Here is a 22796-nt window from a genome sequence, read left to right as displayed (position 1 = left end):
GGTATATAATATTTTCTTAACACCCTGATGACATGTACCAAATATGGGTGAAATCGGTTCACAACCACGCCTCAAATCTCGATTATCCCTTTGTTATGCGGGAGTATAAAATGTTCGGTGACACCCGAACTTAGCCCTTCCTTACTTGTTTAATTATAAATTTACAGTATATTTCCTTTCAAAGTGAAACGAAGCTAAGCACAACTTTTACGACACAAATATTTTAATGAAAATTATTGTCAAAACAGTTCCATTTGTATTAGATTTAAAATTATGTACGAGCAATACATGAAGTTGAAAATTAGAGCTACAGAAGAAGATAATTGTGCTTTATCGCTAAATTTTCCTAGATCCTAATGAAAGAAATCTATATTTCGATATCCTTTCGGGTATTCCTTTTGGCATGTTACATATAAATATAGAATATCGACATCAACAACTTATATTTATCCTAACAAATGTATTAAATGAATTCATAAAGAAAATTCATTATATGTATTCATTATTTAAGCAATACATATACATATATATATATATGTATGTTAGTATCTACGCTTCTAACAAATGATAGAAAATCACAATATCGGTCAGTAACCCATATTCTACTCTTGCAAAATGTTGCTACAGAGTATAATAGTTTTGTTCGCCTAACGGTAGTAGGTATTATTAAAAACTAATGAGGATAGATATATGGTAATATATATATAAAATATCAAGATGACGAAACGAGTTGAAACCCAGGTGACCATCCATTCGTGTAAGCTATAACTTGTATAAAAATAGAGAACTTGGTATGCGCGTTCCATAGTAAAAAGGGTGGACGTAACGAACCACTACCACGTCCACAAAACGCATTTAACCGAAACCTATAAAAGCCATAACTAAGCACTAATTTAAGATATAAACGTCTAATTTGGCACAGGGGGTCACAGTTGTAAAGGAAACCTGTGTGGAAAAGGTTTTGAAAAAGTGAGCATAGATCCGCCCTCTAATAAGTTTAATGTAAATATCTCCTAAGCCAATAAAGCTATAACAACCAAATTGTTCAAAACTACTTAATGCGCAATAAATCGATAACTTACTAAGCCAGAGACAGTAAGTTTTATGAGAGCCGGTGTGAAGATTGAATGATGGGTGTGGCACCCTCCGCTTTTTGGTGAAATCACATTTATTGGGACCCGATTAACTGATTTCGACTAAATTTAGTAGGTGGCATACCTCTCATACTTTAATATTACTGTTCGAAAATCGGTGAAATHGCACTTTAACTTCTTACTTTCCACATAACACAATTTTAAATTATATTTGATTCATTCACTTTCCAGTACATGCTAAATAAATAAGTTATTGATATAACACTACCTTATAACCTAAAATTGCGCAAATTCAACCAAAACCGTTCAAGCCCCTAGGCAAAGAATACGCGGACGTCAGTATCTATAGAAGTATATAGTATAGATAACCCTTTTCAGACAATAGTAACGCTGTGTAAAAAGAAATGTTGAATCGGGTCAATACTTCCCTTTTCCCACATATACCTATTATACTATTTTTCGATCTTCCGGGTGACTTTATTCCATATGATTGGTGAACGTATGTGAGGTACCTTAATGAAACCCAGAGAACATTATTTTAGTATGTGGCATGATAACGTTAATATAAAATCGGGTTAATACTACATCAACTCCCATATTATAAATATAAAAATTTTCGTTTTTCTAACAAACCTTATGTGTCTCGAGTTGTATATAGTATATCTATATACAAAGTTCCGATCCTCTGGTTGACGTTTTACACCTTAAAGTATTTTCATGGCTTGAACTTCGCTCTTCCTTACTTGTTAATTTCTATTACCGTCAATGCTTGCAGAATAAATAGATTTGGGCTGTTTACGTTTTTATGATGCCACATTGATAAAGTCTTTAACATTACAAATGTTGGTAAACGTTTTCGGTAAGTCCGTTTAAGCGAACTAGTGGTCCCATACGGGTTTTGCCTTTTTCATAGCAAATGAATAATGACCTGTTATAAATAAGGTGTTGCCTTTTACAACTCAATTATAAGCTTTGGTCATAAAATACGGTGATTAACTTTTATAATGCTGCTGTGCTTTGTACGTTATATGCACGATCATGCTATGTGTTCTGGGCTGTAATTATACTTATATATGTTGTTGTGGTGCTTAAGTTGGAATATAAAACATCAAAAAGTGGTTGTTAAAGTGGCAAATTATGTTTTTATTTTTGTGAATTTCTTATATGTTTAAAAAACGGAGGCAAAGGACTTGAGTTCAATTACTACGTCATAAAATTTCAACTTATACGACTATATAAAACATGGTCTAATTAGTTATATGCAGTTGCATAGTTGAAGAAAAATTAGAAAATTCTTAAAAATTTCAAGTTTGCTTGATCTAGCACCTTCACTCAAAAAAATTAAGTAATTTTTGTACTTCATTGGTTAGAAACATGGTGAAAATTTTACTTACTGTATATCATAAAAGTTATAAAGCATTTTGTATATTTTGTGTCTTGTCCGGAAAATAAAATAATTGAAAAACAAAAAGAGAAGATCTTATGAAAAATCCATGCTTTCATTTTAAAAATTATGTTTATTCTATGCATTATCTACCGTAATCAGTGTCTTGTTACTAACCATTCGGTTGTTACTTATAAATACGTTCAATTATTATATGGATTATGCTATGCATTCTTGTCTCACAAAATGTTATTATTCTTATCCAATTTTGGCATTTTTTATTTTTCCACACTTGCCAGACAGGCAACTGTTTATTTAAAAAAAAGGTGCTTCCCGGATGGCATGTTGAAAGCACAATGTAAACATTATTTTACACAAAAGCATTGTGTAGAAGATATTGCTTATGGTACGAATACAAAAATATATGGCACAATGTTATTATTGTCCACATGTACCGAATAATTTGTTACACTTTGAATTAAAGTTAAGGTTTTTTCGCCCATTTAGATTTCAAACATATTCTATCTACATTCTAGTGTAAAGGCAATCGTAAATAAATTTTATAATATAAACATGTTAGAGTTTGAATTGGTCTGAAAGAAACCCGTAAAAGACAAAACGGCACCGTAGTTTATTAAAATGGGAATGTTTTTAAGTATGTATTTCTTATCCAACTCACAGCGAAATTATTAAAAGACAATATATTAAGTACTAAGCTTATGTTTAACCGAATATTCTATGCTCTCGAAGTTTTAACGGATAGTATTCTAGAAGAAAAAAGCGTTAATATATAACCTCAAACAACGAGGCTAAATTTAATATTTTGTGTATATAAAGAAAACATCACCCAAGAGATCGGAAATCATTATATTAGAAATATGAAGTTTATACAGTTCTCGAAAATTTGTATGATTAATTTCATTAAAATATTACACATATTCACCAAAACCAACGGTTTAAAATAAATAGAAATCAATACATCGGGTATATGGAAGTAAGGACGCAGTGGTATATCAATCGGATAATCCAGATATTCCGATGTATCCGGTATAAAGTCAACTGTACGAACGGAAATTTCGTACCGGTACAAGGGAAAGTGTATTATTTAAAAAAATATATGAAATATTGGCATCATTATGATTCATTACATTAAATCAATTATGACATTAAATCAATTATTTTAAATTCTTATTTTGGAGTTTCGTCTGCTATTTTTACCTTCTTATGGTGTCAAACAGCCACTCGGATTTCCTTCGCGTCTTCATGGTCATTTATATATACATAGACCTATATCTATCTCGATAAGTTTTGATTTTAGTTAGTCTTTTCGACAACTGTTACTTGATTTTATCTCAGTATGGTTTACCATTTACTAATTTACCGACTAACTCGGGAACCACGTTTGCAAATCACGCACATTTGTTACCAAAGTCATAGTTCGGTTCACGCGATGGTCTAGCAGAGTCCGTGATTCGGTAACCATTTTTTTTACCACATTTACTCTAGTTGATAATGCGTATTCTCAGATACGCCGTTCAGGGCGCTATTACTGCTGTGGAGTATAGATCGAAAAAGATCCGAATGAATCCAACCGYAATAATTGAAGCTGCGTAAACTTCGCTTTATGAAATATTTGCGGAGGTAAAAATTCCACTCATAGAAGTGTTGAAGCGGAAAGATCATCAAGCAATCAATTTATTGAGGGAAACTTTTAGTGAGCGCTTTATCTTACATCGTAGGCCTTTAAAGAGAATATTCGGCGCAGTTGCTGCAAAAATGGTCGAAATCATTTCTAAAACAATGGCAAACACTATTTGTAAAATGCCTATATTTGTAAAATACCTAAATTAAGGGCAATTACATTAATTTACTTGTACGCATTTTATTCTTTCTTCTTGTTAACTACATGTTCAAAACATCCTTTATTATATTCTGCAGCAACATGTTGCGAGAGTATAAAAATTACAAATGCGCAAATTTTTAATGTTTCTTGAACACTTTAGTCAGCCTAAAACGAATATATCAAAGTTTTTTGTTTAAATACTTCTTTATTTGCCTCTTAAACGTTATTTTTACCTTCGGATCGTTAAATATTGAACAGTTGGTTGATTTTAAGTATGCTAATAAAAAGTCAGAAAATCACAGCACTGAAGGTACAAAAGTAAAACAATTATAAGTACAAGGTTTTATATGGCTTAGTGTATTTTCTCAGTCAAAAGTAATAAAACTAAATAAAATTATACATTCTTGCAAATTCTGTATAAAAATAGTAATGTAATTATAAATAGCTTAGAAGTGGACATTTGTAAGTTTAATGCATGATTAAGCTTAAGTAATAAAAGGTTTTTATACAGAGGTATTTTAATATTTTAAATTTTTAATGGTCAATTGTTTAAAACAATATTCAGTCATCCGAAAACTTTATAGAAACAATCTCAAACGATTTGATTTGTGCCCATGGTTATCAGACCGCGCAATGTGGAAAACTGATATGGAATTGAGTAAATAAGTTGATTTTAAAATTTTTAAACGATTGCGGATTCTGGTTTGTTACCTCCTTCGTATATATAATTAATGGATTGGAGAAGATTTTCGAAGTATTCCATAAATAAAAATAAATAATATTTTCATTACACACTCAAAGGTTGAATGTTCATCGATAGACTTTCAAAAAATATTTCACGATTTAAAGTTGATTGATCCAGAATATCCGAAAAATCGTTTTCAAAGTAGAACTTTTCGTGCACTTTGTTGTCATAATAATCATCTACCTGTGCTCGCTATTCGTCGAATTGTTGAAAATTTGGAGCGTACAATTTCTTTCCGTAATGTTCAAGTGCTAAAATTATGCAGGGAACACCTTCTGAATGGCAGTGGAAGCATAACACCAGCAGTTGGTGAATTCGATTTCGTCGATTTGAAACCAGAATCAAAACCAACAACGACCTCTGCCTCGAAATCCAACACAGAATAAGTCCTGTTAAGAGGTGTTACTTCGAACTGAGTAGCAATTGAGAAGTTAAGTCCTCTCTCGACAAACAAAAACCAAACGGTATAAGTCACTCATTMTTACCATCCTGCTATATGGAATAAAGGCATGGACGTCGGCACTACAAGTACGGAAAATATTGCTGCCTTTCAGGCTAGTGTTGTTGAAAACCTCGATTTACCTATTTCAAGACATTTTGAGGAACTGGGACTTAGAGAAAGGTTCTGGGCTAGCAGATCTTTAAAATTGTTCTCGCTCCGGAACTGAAATCAGTGAACCGCCGTCAACGTCGTTAATTTCCTGACCTTGCCTAGGAATTTGGAATAGGTAACATTTTTTTTTAATAAAATCATTTCCTCCGATGAGGCTTCCTTTTATCTGAGTGGTGTGGTAAATAAACAAAACTGCTGATTCTGGTGCAAATAAAATTTAGAATTTTTCATGAACAACCATTACATTCACCTAAGTTGGCAGTTTGGTGTGGTTTTTGGCCTGGTGTGTTCGTCGGTCCGTACTTCTTTTTATGGGTTATTTACAATTTGGAGTATTTTTTTTTTTTTTGTTGAAAAGAAATCAAATCATTCTTTTTATGTTTAACTACAACAATCAGCTATCGAACACAATTAATTTGGTCGTTAGTTAACAATTTTTAATATAATTGTAAATTATTATTATATAGACTAAACGATTTGAACTAATTGAAAATTTCAACAAAAAAAAAAATTGAAGATAATGAAATATTTTTGTAATGGCTGATTGCAACGGCATCAAGCAGTTCTGAAATTTAAGCAATTTTAACATTTTATCGAAGAACTTCGAGACTCGAACCCAAAAGCAGGCAACACATTACTATACATACATATATATAAATTGAATTTTACAACTCACCATAGCTGCTATACTCAACACTTTAATATTCATGGAGAGCACAGCGCATGACTAAACAGAAGATGGAAAAGAGCGCTTTGCACCTCCCAATGAGCATTCATTTGTTGTCATGACAACAGTACACCATTGTTGTCTCTACCTGACCGCTAACCAATATCGATAGAGCAGCCATATTGGATTCCATTGCCGCTGCTCAGCTCTTACCTTCATAGTCACGGTAAATTCATGTGGCCCTCCACTATTATTTAGTCATCTAATTTTGTTTGCTCTGGTACTACCCTGCATACTTTCCAGTGCAGTGGCCTATCTCTTTTTCACGTATGTACATAATTGTTGTGATTTTAATCGTGTCCGCCTTACTCCCTCTCTGATAGAAATCAACCGTATTATTTCTCTGAAGCATTTACATCATGAAATAATTGTATGTATGATAGAAAAAAGCAAAATTACATTTGTTAATTTTTATAGTTGTCTGCATGCAGTTTGTCGAGATAATGGATTATTATAAATACAAATACATACGAAGTATATTTAAACAAATATATGTACTTACGATTTTATTACGTACATACATACATATATTACTTAATTAACCGTTATGGTTTAAATAAATCAGTAAACAAGTAAATTTTTAAATTTAACTTCTGCAAAAAACATATATGCAGTAATTTATAGGCATTTCATTATAATACTTCATAAACAGATTTTTTTTTCTTAAAAAAACTGTTTCTAACATATTGTACACTTATGACTCACTACTGGATAAATAGTTCATAATGATTGGATTCTAAAAGCACCTGAACTCAAGTCTCTACAAAATATTCTTATTAAAGTATGACAAGTGCTTTGTAAATTTTTTGGAAGAAATATGAAGTTGCCTCGTATATTAAATTTTTAATTTTTTTGGAAAGCTTTGAGGAATACGCTAAGAAACGAACTTATTTGTTATTGCGAAATAAGAATTATTAACAAGTTTTAACTCGCTGACGTTACCTCGTGTATCATGTATATAAATAGCATTCAATTTCAAAGCGACGAGCATTAAACTTTGAATACGTGAATTGAGATGAAAATATTTCAAATTTGGGAATCTGAAATATAAGAGTACTCATTACTTCGTCAGTTTTGCTCCAATCCAATCAAACAACCAAAATCCTTTGTATAGCCATTGCGATGACTTTTTCACAATAATTATGTTTCAAAATTATAAGCTAAAGGTGATTTTTCGTATAACTTAAATATTTTTATAACACCATATATGTGGTAAATCTTTCACGACTTTGAGTTGCTTCTAAATTGTGSAATATCTATAAAGGCGATTTGTACTTTATATATTTATATTAAAAAATATAAGACATTTGCCTCGTTTAAGTGAATACATTTGTTTATAATTCGGCTAATTGTGCAAAAAAACCCACAGTTTTAACTTGTTTTATATGGTCCCTTTATAGCGCCTGTCAATCCACAAATCGCCATTGTCTTTAAAGGGTTTTAGCTAAGTGGACTGAAATGAAATTTTGCCTGTTTTTAAATCCATGTGAATATTATATACATTACGTTCACAGTAAAATCATACTCTTTAAAACTTCTGTTTTACTTTTCACTGCCCGGAAAAGACTTGAATCCAAACAAACAAAAATCCTTAAATATTTAAAGCATGAAGGTACGCACACATCGTCTTTTCGGGGAAAAACAAATGAAGGCATAGGGATGCTTACCTGGAATGTAAAAAAATGCAGACGCAAGTAAAAAGTGAGATTTGAAGCAACTTCTACCAGCGAAATACAAAACAATTTGTACATAAAAATATTTTGATTTCCTAAACATAAACAGTGAACTGCGCGTACATCGCGGCATACCGCTCATCTGCTTAAGGTATAAACCGACGTGAAATGTCAACGGCTAAACAATAAGTGCACTAACTCGGTAAAAAATTCGCACAGGTAGCGTGCATAATTGAAAGCAGTAAGAGGTAAAAAAGTAAAAAATGTGAAAAAACTGAAAATACTCAAATATGTCCAACCATAAATACAAGAACAAAAAAATAAAGAAGCAAAGCAGGTGGTCGCCCTACTTGACGCATTAAGCTGTAGAATACACTCACTGTTCAGAAAGATTCACAGCGCATTCGAAACAAATGAGATCTACAARCTGAAGCACAGCAGTACATCAGCAAAACAAACAAACAACACCCGAATAGCTAGACCATGGTTGGCAAAGACCTGCTGAGCAGAATGCTAGGGTTGTTACCCTTTAGCTACGCCAATAGCAACAGTTAAGTAGAAAGTTTACCAAAAATGTAAACGGAAACTCTCTGAACGTGTTGGATTGATGAAAAAAAAGTTAAAAAAATAGTTACTTACCATAGCAATGGCTCATTTCATGGCATATTTGTTGAAGGAGTTAGGAGGTTCATATGAAATGTCTAATGCAACTGTTTAAGTTGTGTCTTACAAAACCAAAAATCCGTAAGAAAGTTTTAAATGTGTCACCAGTCCTCTAAAAAATTACCACAAATGCTAGCTACTATATATTCTTTTTTAATTTCAAAGTTTAAAGAATATTGGAAAAGCGTTTAACATTTGTTGATGTTTAGAAATTGTAGTATGCAAGTAAACGACCCTAAAGGAAAGCATCTCACACTCTAACTATAACCAGATATGCACGAATTTCGTACTTTAGTATTCACTTAGCAAAATAATTAACATTACATTAAACTAAAGCACCTACTGGATTTGAAATTTAAAATATTAGTTTAACAAGAGAATAGTAATAATTAATAGCTTACAAATTGACAACAGTTTCATGAAAAATGTGAAACAAAAACTTTAGCAAAACTCGTGGAAGAGGCACCTATTAAAATGTTATTAATATATTTCTGCTTGTATCACTATGAATAAGCTTAAAAACAAGTGATACAAAAATAAATCTAAAAGAAAATATTATTTATGTAAAGTTAAATAAAATGTATAGTTTTCAGAGAAATATGAAGTAGATGTAATAAAATTTGTGCATATAACAAATTTTGCATCTTTCAGTAATTTATATTCATTGCGTAAATTTTAGGTCCGAATGGTTGTCCACGTCGTCGTGGTCGTCAAACATATACACGATTTCAAACACTTGAGTTGGAGAAGGAATTCCATTTTAATCACTATCTAACCCGCCGACGACGAATTGAAATCGCCCATGCACTTTGTCTTACTGAGCGTCAGATAAAAATATGGTTTCAGAATCGACGCATGAAATTGAAGAAGGAACTACGTGCCGTAAAAGAAATCAACGAACAGGTGAGTATGGTAATTTAATTACCATAAAACATAATCATAGAAAATTGTATAATAAATTTAACATGTAAAATAGTAAATAATTATATTAAGAAATTAATAAGAATTTTAGCTTAGCTTAAAATATTATCACCAATTAAAAATTTTAAGAATGGACCAGAATTATAATAGTAATATGACAAAAAAATATATACTATATTTTAATTTCTTCTTTTTACATTCCTCGTGTGCCCTTTCTATACTATATTATACAAAATAAATTTGAATTTATGTTATTTTACAGGCTCGTCGCGACCGCGAAGAGCAAGAAAAAATGAAAGCTCAAGAGTCCATGAAATCCGCCCAGCAAAATGTTAACAAACAGGTGCAACAACAGCAACAGCAACAGCAGCAACAACAACAACAGCACCAGCAACAGCAACAGGATCATCATTCGATCATTGCACACAATCCAGGGCATTTGCATCACTCCGTCATTGGTCAGAATGATCTTAAATTAGGTTTGGGAATGGGTGTTGGTTCGGGAGTGGGAGTGGGAGTGGGCGTTAGCGGTGGTATCGGCGGTAATTTAGGCATGATGAGTGCGCTCGAAAAGAGCAATCATGATTTGCTCAAGGCTGTAAGTAAAGTTACTTCGTAAATTCGTAAACACAAAAGCATTAATAGCGAACGCAAACATAGCCTATGGGAGAGCAGTTGTTGCATATATGGCTAATATGTATATGCCACAATAATATGTGGTCAATGGTCAATGGGATTATGCTCGACAGAAAAGGAATAACACAAATACTAAACAAAAGATGATAACTTAAATACGTAAAACATTTTACTTAGTAAATTAGTTACATAAGCCTGAAAACTATAAATTTATATATACTATACTTAAACCTAAAGTATCACATCAGATATTTATATGTATCTGCATAAATAACTATATATACAAATATATACTATATATATATAACACATCAGTACATGCATGCATATTATAAGTAAGGTGTTTAAATTTATACACATACAGACACTTAAGCTTGTTAAATATTGAAGAAAAGAGCAAAAGAGATATGCGATCACCAGAGCGCAGTTAGTCAAAAAACAAAAAAAAACATGGTAAGAGAACAGATCATTTAAATTTTTATAAATGGAATTAATGATAATTAGCCATGGTGATAAATTATTGGTATTTCCACAAAATAACTAAAATTTTAGGCGAATGTTTAATCAACCAGCAACTTATTAGTTACATTCTGTCGACTCCCTATGATATTTCATATTCCAATAAATAAATTAAATTATATTTTTGCAAAAGTTTCTCTCCAATGCCATAACTTAGTGATAATGAATTGGTTAAGTAATATAAAAATTTTTACTAAATTGTATTTTGTAATATAATGCATATTCTTTGCAATTACAATCTCATTAATGATAAAAACAACATATTTGGTAAGTATAGCTATGCGATATTTAAAAAATACATTGTTGACTGCGTTGGTCTGCAGCATTGGCAGGACCATGATTACCAAAATGAAACAAACAAGAAAACTTAGAAACTAGTATACATTTTAGCCAGTGACTAAATATAAAACTTAGAACTTTGCTTAAAAAATTTTACAAGAAAAACATCTAGCTACACAAAATAATTATAAGGTAGCTGGATACTATGTTTCATAAACATATGTAGCAATTTAAAATTTTTCTTTCCTACAGAAATAACACAGTTACATACATATATACGATAAATAAAGCTATGTATTATACTGCAACTCCACTTAAATGATTAATTGGGTGAAGATGCAGCAGTAAGTGTGTTAATAATGTAGTATCAAAACAATACGAAATGCAAGTGGTTAGCAAGGAATGACTCAATATACGTATTAGATTTAAGCCCATTATAAATGTACTGTTTGCATACAAATATATTATTTACTAAAATAATAATATAGAATAAAACACAAAGCCACTGTATTAATCGTCTTACCAATAGTTGAAACTAAAATTTGCAAAATAAATTAATTAATAAGTGTAATATACGTAACAGAATTAAGTTGATCGAGGAAACACTTATATTATATTTGTAACAAGAAGAGCAACAAAGCCTCCATTACGTTGAATTGCGTTATGTGATTTAAATAATATATGAGCACACATACATATATGACTCATTGAAACTAACTGATTTGATTGATTCCACAGCAATTTACACACGATCGGAATTTGTGTAAGAAAATACTAATTAACTGAGCCATCACCTTTTACTATGTTACGGACTTTGCAACTTCATAATTATTAATTGTAATCATATACGATTATTTCCTATTACTTTTGATACTTTTTATCTCATATGTATATAAGAAAAACTGGGTATACTACATGGGCTGCATACTTTTCTTCCATTTTTATATTGCTTTAACTAACTGTAATTGAAATATGTTCACTTATTTGATTATATAAATAATTCGTGTTACTTTTAAATTTGTTTTCTGTTAAGTTTAGTATTTTGAAGGTATCTTGAAAGTCTTAATTACCTTTAAATGATAGGATACCACCAAAATTAGTTTTGTTAACTAATTGTTACACGATTTGTAAAATTGTATATTTTTCTTTGTGAGATAGAAATGATACAGTCAGAAATCGTTTGATTCAATGAAAGAAATGAGTGCAAGTATATGCATTTAAGAAAATATATATTTAAAAAAATAACCTGCTTTTCATTTTTCTTTCTGTTTATTAATTTAGTTTTTACAGATTAGTTTCTTATTTATCAAACATTATAATGAATTACAACTATAAAATTTTTTTTACCATTTATATAATGTCTTAATACGATTTACATTTAATGTATAAAGACATGCTTGCTTATCTAACTTATCAATTTAGCATTGTTTTAAACCAGATGAAGAAGATCCGAAACTATAAAAGTGCTCTTTAAATATTTTTAAAGGATTTTGAAATGACATTATTTTATTATTCCACATACAGAGCACTGGTTGCGGGGAAATAGAAATATAATTTGTAATGCAGAAACACACATATTGAAAAATTACGAAGATAATCTGTTTGTTTATATGTACACTCCTACCTTAATAATAGAAAAGGCGAATATTTTGATTAAGGTAAAAAACATGAACTTACAAAATTATGAATAAATGCATTAATGCATAGTTCCGCTCGCTTAGATAATTTTTAAATAAGTATAAGAACCATAAACAGGGTATACTAAGATTAATCAGCGTAACCCGCTGAGTTAATGTCGCTATGTCGTCTGCCCGTCTGTTTGTCTGTATATAAGCATACTAGTCCTTCAGTTTTTGAAATATTGATAAAAAAAAATTTGTATGTCCTTTTCTCCCCACAAAACTGCTAATTTATCGAAACCGTTGATGTCGGGCCGCTATAGCATATAACTGCCACACTCTTTTATATTTGTGAAGGATATTTTATGTAGATTTGGTGCAACCGAAGTAAATAAATGTTCATAAGAAATGAAAATTTTTATATTTTTTAAAAAATATTTCTTCAGTCTTATAAAGTTTTCAAATTCATTTTGTATAATAAACGGATTTTTTTATAAATCTTAAGCAAATATGTGAATATTTAACATTACTTTAGATTGTTATGTGTTAAACACAGTGCATCATACCAAAAAGAGAAATCCTGTTTTTCTCCCAATATGTTCCACAGACTATATTTCACTTGTCCAATATGCCTTGGATTGCAACAACACAATTTATCACAATTCTCGTTCAAAGAAATTCGTGAAAGTAGTAAATATAAAGCGGTTTTTGACCTAGAAAATCGTGTAATTGGAAATACCATCATATCCTTTTTTCCAGGCTCAGTTGAGGAATATATGATATATTATTTTCCATTATAATGCTAATAATAATAATATGCATAATACCAACAATAATATTATGAATTAAAGCCAAGTTTGATGAATATATTTCGTCAACATATATTTAAACAGAAGACCTTGCTATTTACGAAAAATTATTAGATGTAAATTATCGCTGAATGGTGATTTGCTCTGAAGTTAATATTTCTAATTGAAATATTGATCATGTTTTAGTTRTTTTCTTCTATTCGATTAGTGAGAAATGCGGTTTTCACTAACTTATTTTTGGAGCAAACATCGATTTATATATGCATACCTATTCAATGCATTCGTTTGGGTGTTGCAGGAATGAACAAATATATGTAAGATTTAATATACCAGGAAAAATAATTTTTGAAAAAAGAAAACAAATACAGTACATTGAAACCCATCGGCTAGAAAGATAAAATAGATAACAATAAGGAGTGTGGCTTGATTTAAAGTAGGGAACGCTTTATCCCGAGTGCTTGCGAAAGAACGAGTCCCACAGAAAAAAATTATTATAAAATGATGTAGATAATGAAGAGATCTATAACTTTTGTCTACCAATTTTTTTTCACACAACCTGATACTTTATGTGCAGAATTCACAGACCTAAATGTCTGAATTTTTGTTTTTACCTTGTACAAAAAAAAAAAAAACAAAACAACATTTTCGCGCAATTTGGTGGAAACAAATCCAATGAAAGTATTTGGTCCCAAATATACTGTATTTCTTTCTTTAGAATATTCTTTCGTTTTCATTATATTGTCCTATTATCAAGAAACCCTAACTTTCGATCTAAAAACCTCATAAAACGTACATTATTATGATAAGTTTTCACCAAAAATACAAACAAAGACACAACAAAGTACTTCAAATCAAAAACACAGCTTACAAACGTTTTTCATCTGTTTTGTGGGTTAACGACTTTAAAACGAACAGTGGTATTTTGACTTGATATATTTTGATTGATACAGTTTTTCGATAATAAGGCAATATAAGAAGAACTAATAAATGTTTTAAATAAAAAATAGTGTATACTTGAGTCAAAGAAGTGAAAGTTTTTACTACATATAATAAAAAAAAAAATTTCATGTAAAAAAAAAGAAAACTCATCAGTTTTGTGCATCTTTCACATAAATTTTGAGGATATGTGAACAAAAACTTGTATACCTAAGCTATATACCTTTTTATTTCTTGCAAAATGAGATAAACCATTCCTAACCCTGAATAAGTCCCACCTCAGATCGCTCGTAAATTACTTTTCCCTTCTTGTTTGTTATTTTATCTTTCGCTTCCGATTGGTTTCAATCTACAATGAATTTCTTTCTTTTATAATTTTTTAAGACTTCAGCACTAAATTGTAAAGAAAAACACATAACAAACTACACAACAGTTTACGATAATAGAACCAACTAAAATACGTAAATATTTAGCAAACGAAAAAAAATATTATATACACTTACGTGTGCTTACAATAATAATACTTTTAAATAAAATATTCATATGTGCATATATCTAGCGGTAATATTTGAGAAACAAGAAACCATATATACGTAATTTCATTACCCGCAAATGCGAGTATGGAATATAATATTATAATTAAAATGAATAAACACTCCAAATCATATATAATTATTATATTATAGACTAAGTGAGTAAGTTTTTAAATTAAAGTATTGGAATATGCTGTATATAATCGAAATAATTGCAAACTTCAAGGTAAAATAAACTTTACTAAAAAATAAATACATAATGGCTTATTAAAAAGTTTTAAAGCATGTTGTCCAATAACAATTGAAACACTGASTGGATGGACAATGTATGTATGTTTATGAATCTAAAAAATTCACAGAGATGATTTTCTAAAGTAAACGGAACATATACTATATTTCTTTCTTAATTAATTTCTAATCAAATTTTTTAACCAAATAAATCTAGGCAGACAAACCGTTAACTTTTCGCTCGAAATCTTAATGAAATGCTCTTAGTAATAACTGTTTCTTAACATAGTAAGCTTTTAAGAAAGTATCGATCGAATGAAACGAGGGTTTATTACAACATCCCAAAACCTGAAAAAGGTAGAATTACTGAAATAATTACAAAACTTAACATTTAGTTAAACAATGTAGAAATGTTAAATCTCCACCACATGTTGAAACGGTTAATTGTAGTACCAAAAGCTAGTCGATATAGTTATAGTTTAGTAGATATCGGTTATATGATTAATCGCTTTTATGCAAATTTGGTTATTTGCAAAATGTTCATATTTCAACTCATTATTAAATGGATGTGGTTGCTTAAATGCGAATCTTTTATAGGCAAATATCGCATTTAGACAAAGAATTTTCAACAAAGTTCAAATCTTTACCCAAAAATTTTCATCCGTTTTAAGTATATTTTCCAATAAACAGTAAACAATTAGTAATCGTTTCAAAAAGAATATTTCATATGCAAATTGGTACAAGTTAAAAGACATTGATTTCGTGAAGACATTTTTAGAAAGCAAAATAGAGATGAGATTGCAGCTACTGAAGGTTAAAGCTATAAACGTTGCGAACTTGATAACGAATACATTCAATACGAAAATGAACTTGTTTGTTTTGGAACCATGTCCGACGAAGATATTGGTGCGAACATATTGGCACTCATTGAAAATTCAACTGAAGATAAGGAACTATTCAGGCATGCTGATATTTGTATTAAATACCCCTCAACGGAAGAAGTTTGCTAAGCTTAGATTCGCTGCGTGACTTTTTTTCATAACAATTTAGATGGCTTAGAGGCTTTTAGGGACACTGAAAAATAATCCTAAAAAAAAGCATATTTATTTAGGTAACTTTGACGTGCAAGTTATTATATTTTCAAATGAAATAAACTGACAGAATTCATATTTAATTTTATTCCATAGTACATCAATACGATATGCACATTGAAATGTGATTTTTAGTTGTCCTACCAAATACCGCCTGAATGAAATTTTTAAAGATTGAATATAACAGATAACCACTTTATATATATAAATTATCCGGATGACGAGTCGAGCTAAATTCCGGATTACTGCCGATTCGTCCACTTAGCCGAGCAACCGCTGACTTAAGTAGAAATTGAGGTCAGACCGGATACATGGTGATTGGAAAGTATATGACGGGCTTTTTACTCAAAAGAGCGTTAAATCTATCAGATATATTATTGAAATTCAGAGACAGTCATTTCCCAACAATGTAACGAAATATTCAATTGTTATGGATTATAAATGTAGATACGACAAAACTAAGAGCAGTTCAAGTTGACAAAATAGAAACAATTTATAATCAGTAATTGGCTACCACATTTTGCCTTTGCAGGCAATAAATGATTTTACAATTCCACTACACAATATTCGTCCTTCATCGTGAGTATGCTTTGAGAAATCAGATGTAGGCCGATTTTAACGGAGAAAAATATAACCTCAACTAAATAAAATTAAGTGAACTGTTGTTAACAAATTTATTTATCAATATATAATATGCATACACTATCCGCAATCCCTATATGGAACCATGAATGAACAAATTCTAACCTCTATGAAAAGTGAAATAATTCAGTACGCCCCTCTCTTCTTCTTCTCTAGAAATTAATTGCATAAAGTATCTATTATTTCTGTAGAATACAGCTTATGTAATAACAATTATAGAAGGGTTAAGTTCCGGTGGAGCGAACATATTATACTCCGGAGCTTTCAAGTTTCAAAAGATGGTATAGATTTTCAATATTCGACGAATACTGAATAGATTAAAATAATATTCGACATTTTTTTAACTTTGACTATTATTGAAAATGAAAAATTGCATCACGTTAAGTTTTATACTGACAACATAAAACTAAGATAATGTACATTACAAATATTATGCCGTCTATTAGTTTTCTGCAAAATGCTAACGTAAGTCGCTAAAGGAGACGAGACAACCTAACAACGACATGATAAAACTTATTTTTATATAAAAGGGACAAATTGTTCTCATCAAGTTCTGTAAGAGTTTAACAATAATACTATAGACAAGTTAGAGAGTATTGGTATCCATTCTGAAAAATGAATTAAAAATTCCAATTTACCACGAGACATCAGAAATGTTCTAGAAACGGTTAAATACTCATCGAAAATAGAGAGTAAAAACGATAATTGCGCGGAATACAAGTCTTTGCTGATAAAGATATGGGTCATGTATAATTAAACAAAAATTTGTGGATGCATCTCTCTAAAACTCCGAATTTAACGTTATTGAAAAAAAGGATTAACTAAAGGGATACTAACAAAAAACTAATTACTATATTGCTGATATATTTTAAGGACTTTATTCGTTAAAATATCACATTTTGAGATGTACTGCGATTATGATAATGATAACTGATACAAAATTTAATGCTAGAGACGTTTTTTTCGACAGTTATAGGATAGTGGGTAGTAAGCATAATCTTTGTTGGCGGGTGAGCGTGTCGCACTGCTTCAAGAAACTACTTTTGGGAAGTGTGGTGTTTTCGTGAAAATCATACCTATTAGGAGGGCGGGAACATGCTCACATTCCATAAATTTTTAGACCAGATGGGTGTTATCGGACCGCTACCATGCCAAAAAATCGCCAATAACCGAAAATAGTGCCTAAAAAAATGTTTTGACGATTTGTAGCTACAGTGTGAAAATGGATGAAATCGAAGGAGAACACCACTCATTCATATATAACGGTACTTTTCAAAACTACTAAACGCGAGATAAATCAATAACTAAATACGCCAGAGACATTAAAATTTACCAAAGGGATGGTATGAGAGAGCTTTATGAGAGCTCGTGTGAAAATTAGACAATTGGAGTGACACCGCTTACTTTTTGGTGAAATAGCTATAGATCCTCAAAACATTTTTTTAGACACTTTCCGACTATCTCGGGATCCGACCAACCGATTTCGACAAAATTTGGTGCTTGGCTTTGTTCTTACATTCTTATGCCACATTGTGAAAATGGATGAAATCGGAGAACAATTACGCCTCCTTCAAATGTAGCACAATTTCAAATTCTAATTGATTCGTTCGGTTTCCGGTACAGAAATCAAGAAAAATGTAAGATAATGGGATAAAACTTTATACATATAATGACATTAGTATGTGCCACCTTGTAATCAAAATTTTTTTAAATCCAATAAAAACTGTTTAAGCCCCTAGGTACCAAATATTTAGACCCACGTAAATATAGTTGACTTTTGATCGAAAATGTCGGTCTATGTGTAAAATATATAACTGAAATTAAGGGACAATCCTTATTTTATAATGGTATGTCTGTATGTTGAAAATGTGTTGAAGCGGACCAAAACTTCCCTTAGCCCTCATATTCCTAATATAAAAATTTTTGAACTTCGGGGTGACTTCGGACCGCATATAACGGCCAATATGTAAATTATTTCAAAGAAAATAAGAAAGTGTGTTTTATTCATAACAGTGTATCTTTGTGTCTAAAATAGATAAATTTGAGCGAATGCTTGGCCTAGCCCCCATATAAGTAATGATTGTCTAAGGTTGTCAAATACCGCTTTTTTACTCTTTATTCAGTGTTTTATAAAAAGTGTTATAGTAATCGGATTTAGTTGAAATTTGCGCCGTTTTGTTCAGCAATCTTTTTTCATCTAGATGACAACTTCATAATAGCCCCACGTAGAAGCCCCTCCCTATTTGCGAAGATCTCGGACAGCCACTTTTCACAAGCCTCTTTTGAGTTTCACTTTATACCACCAAGGGCGTTCGCCATGGACAGGAACATTTGTCCTATCACCCTTCTGGCCTTATGGGATCAGCTCATAGTGGATAATTCCCACACAGCAAAACCTTCCTGGCCGTCAATCCCGGCTAGACCACTGTTTGGGACGATTCACCGGCCTTCGACCACGCCCGTTTTCGATATTTTTCATCGCCAGTCTGAGTTTCAAAAATGAGACAAGTTCGTTCCGTTTCAGCAGCATATCGCAGGCGTTGATTCGGTCCAGAAGGTTTGCGTTAAATCATGCAGCACCCAAACATTAAGCTTTTTGTGTATCCAGCGCTCTGTAGATGGTTTAAAATGGTTTGGTGACTAACTCCCATCTTCCGGGCGATATCACGAGATGTCACATGTCGCTCTAACTCAATGTTTTCCATTATTTGATTGGTATTCGTCGTCACAGATCTTTCGCCGCTTTCGCTGGCTTATCCATGGTGTAGTTTTCATCCGCTCTGAATCATCGAAACCATTCCCTCTCAGTTCGAAGTGATAGAGTACTATCCCCCAAAACAACATTAATCTCTCGGAATGTTTCTTTAGCAGATTTRCTTTTAACGCTTCGGCGTTAGTGTACACTTTCGAACATTTGGCAGACTTTACTGTATATGATTTGTTTTACACCGTATAGTATTTCCGTGGCTTTGATTCTTACAAGCTTCAAGAGTATAAAATGTTTGGTTGCACCCGAACTTATTTTTTCCTTACTTGTTCAATCTTAATTTGCGCTTTAGGTTACATTTTTTTATAATTTCGTGTATATATATTTAATGACAAAGTTAAAATTTCCAATATCTTTTCATTCTTCCCAATTGAAATTTTTTTTAAATCGATGTCAATATAATATGGTAATATCGTTTTTTCAAAATAATAGTCTAAATAACCTCTTCTTGGTTACAATTCTTGGTTACAATTTATAAATAAACTAGAAGACCCGTCCACGCTTTACTGTGGCTGACACATAGATAATACTACTATTCTTCTACGAGTACTACCATCTATACGATTTCTATTGGTTGGATTATAACTATTAGTTAATGAAATATAGCATATTTGTGAAGCAACTATGTTGGCATTGCTTTTGGGAGAAAATACTGTCGCTCTGCACCAGGGAAATCATTACTGTCTGTGACCCGCACGTGTTAAATTTGGAGTAAAACAATTCATCTTCCTACACCTTGAAGATTTTTTACTGTCTTTGGAATATCTAAATTCATACACTACATTTTTAACTATTTATTTTATTTCTACAACAATTATTATATTACAGAATATATATACAACATTCACAGTTTTTTTGTCATTAAACAATACAATCATATTTTCTCTAGAGGTTACTCTTGAAAGAGCGACGTATAGTTGACCATGTGAAAAACAGTCAACGTTCAAATCCAAGCCTGCAACGTTGAAGGTTTGGCCCTGCGATTTATTAATGACATTGCAAAAGATACCTTTACCGAAAACCGTGAACGTTCAAATTGAAGGGTAAATCCGATGCTATCACAGGGATTCGGGGAATCAATACATCTTCCCCGGTACCACATTCTGAGAGTGATGGAAAAATATGGGAAATAAGGAAAAAATTTAAAAGGTCATAAAAAAAAACTGACACATACGAACGCAAACCCTTTGAGGGTTTTATTATATTGACCTAGTACCATCACCCTGACTTGGAATTTCTCACCCCCCAGACAATAATCCCAAAAATGCTCCACATTGTTATGATAGTAATGCAGTGAATACTTTTCGAACATTTGCAAATGTTCATGTGTAGCGAGTTGCACATACTGCAAATAAAACACTGTTGGCAAAATTTAACATTTTCATACCGATAATTAATTTCCCTTTGGAATAAAATGAAAACTTTGGGTTTATTTATTTATTAATTTATGTCATGGCATCGTAGGGATGTAAAAAATGTGTAAAAATAGTCATCCACGTATTCACTTTAATAAAAGTTCACTGATACCTTATTGAAATTGGGATAGAAAGGGAGACAACGCCCACCAATTTTAGGGTGGATGAAAGCTAATAAAAGTACAACTTGTAATATATACAATATAAAGTAAGGTATGATGATATTTAAATGCGGCAAAAAAATTGTTCATGTAAAGAAATGCTATTTTTGCGTTAATAACCATCCCCTCAATTTAATAACGGTGTGCTTTAATGCAACACAAGTGCATGTAAGTACAGAAAGTAAGAAGTTATATAAACACAAGTAAGGAAAAGCTAAGTTCGGGCGCAACCGTACATTTATACTCTTGCAACTTGCAATAATCAAAGCCAGCGAAATAATATATGGTGCAAAACCAATCATATAGAGTCAGCTGGTTGTTTGAAAATCCTGGTATAAGTTATTTAGAGGCTACGCCAATTTTCGTCCAAATGTATCTATTTTAAGTACAAAGATACACTTTTATGAATAAAACATACTCTCTTATATTGATTGGGATAACTCACATATTGGGCGATATATGGAATTCGAAATTCTTTATATTAAGTATAAGGGGGTTATGGAAATATTGGTCCAATCCAACACATCTTTGACATGCACCCATAGCATTATAAGAGAAGGATTATCCCTTAATTCCAGACATATATATTAAATTGACTGACATTTTCGATCAAAAGTCAATTAGAGGTACTGGGTCCACGTATTCGGTACCTAGGGTCTTTAACAGTTTTTATTGGATTTTAACAGTTTTTGGCCGTAAGATGGCATACACTAAGACATTATTCGTGCAAAGTTTAATCCCACTATAAATATTAATTGCTTATTGATTTATGTACTGGAAAGTAACAGAATCAAGTGAAATTCTGCTATATGAGAAGTACGCGTGTTTATTTGTCCGACTTCATTCATTCAGGGTTATATAGGAATGAAAAGAATGCCTCGTTCCAAATTTTGTCGAAATCGGTTTGGTAGGGTCCCGTCTCGAGATATGGGATTTCATCGAAAAGTGGGCGATGACACCCCGATTGTCATTGATCTTTGTCATTTTTTAGTAGTTTTAAACAGTACCGTTAGATGGGGAGTGAGCGGGGTTTTCATCCAATTTCATTAATTTTCTCATTTTCGCTAGAAATTCTTAAAAGATTTGTGTTTATTAGAAATGCACATTAAACATATTAGGGGACGGGCCACGCCCACTATTACAATTTGTTTATTCGCAGGTGCTCCGTGCTACTGTAATCTCCTGTGCAGTTTTATATCTTAATTAAGTGCTTAGTTATGGCACTTTATATGTTTTCGGTTAATGGAGATTTGTGCAGTTGCAGTAATCCGATTACGTCCATCTACGAACTCGAATTTTTTTGTACTAAGAAACCTGTATACCAAGTTTCATCAAGATATCTCAATTTTTACTCAAGTTACAGCTTGCTCGGTCCATCGGACGGACGGGTGGACGGACGGACAGACAGACAGCCAACCGTTTTTAAACTTTTCTTGTCATCATGATCACTTATATATACTATATATAACCCTATATCCATCTCAATTAGTTTTAGGTG

General features: G+C 31.5%; 1 protein-coding gene across 7 annotated transcripts in view; it reads left to right on the top strand.

Annotated features, from left to right (window-relative positions):
* Positions 1-10624, top strand: part of LOC108965041 (homeobox protein abdominal-A) — a 34424-nt gene extending 23800 nt beyond the window's left edge. For all 7 annotated transcript variants that reach the window (XM_018927203.1, XM_018927204.1, XM_018927200.1 and 4 more), the window contains exons 6-7: positions 9422-9645; positions 9926-10624. In XM_018927203.1, the coding sequence (XP_018782748.1) occupies positions 9422-9645; positions 9926-10282 (581 nt within the window). In that variant the 3' untranslated portion in view covers positions 10283-10624. The remainder of the gene's footprint in view (positions 1-9421; positions 9646-9925) is intronic.
* Positions 10625-22796: the final 12172 nt, after the last annotated feature.

Source organism: Bactrocera latifrons, unplaced genomic scaffold (genome assembly GCF_001853355.1).
Source record: "Bactrocera latifrons isolate USDA-ARS-PBARC rearing strain unplaced genomic scaffold, ASM185335v1 scaffold_132, whole genome shotgun sequence".
NCBI lineage: Eukaryota > Metazoa > Arthropoda > Insecta > Diptera > Tephritidae > Bactrocera > Bactrocera latifrons.
Note: the sequence above shows the minus strand (reverse complement) of the source record. Positions and strands in the feature narration are given on the sequence as shown.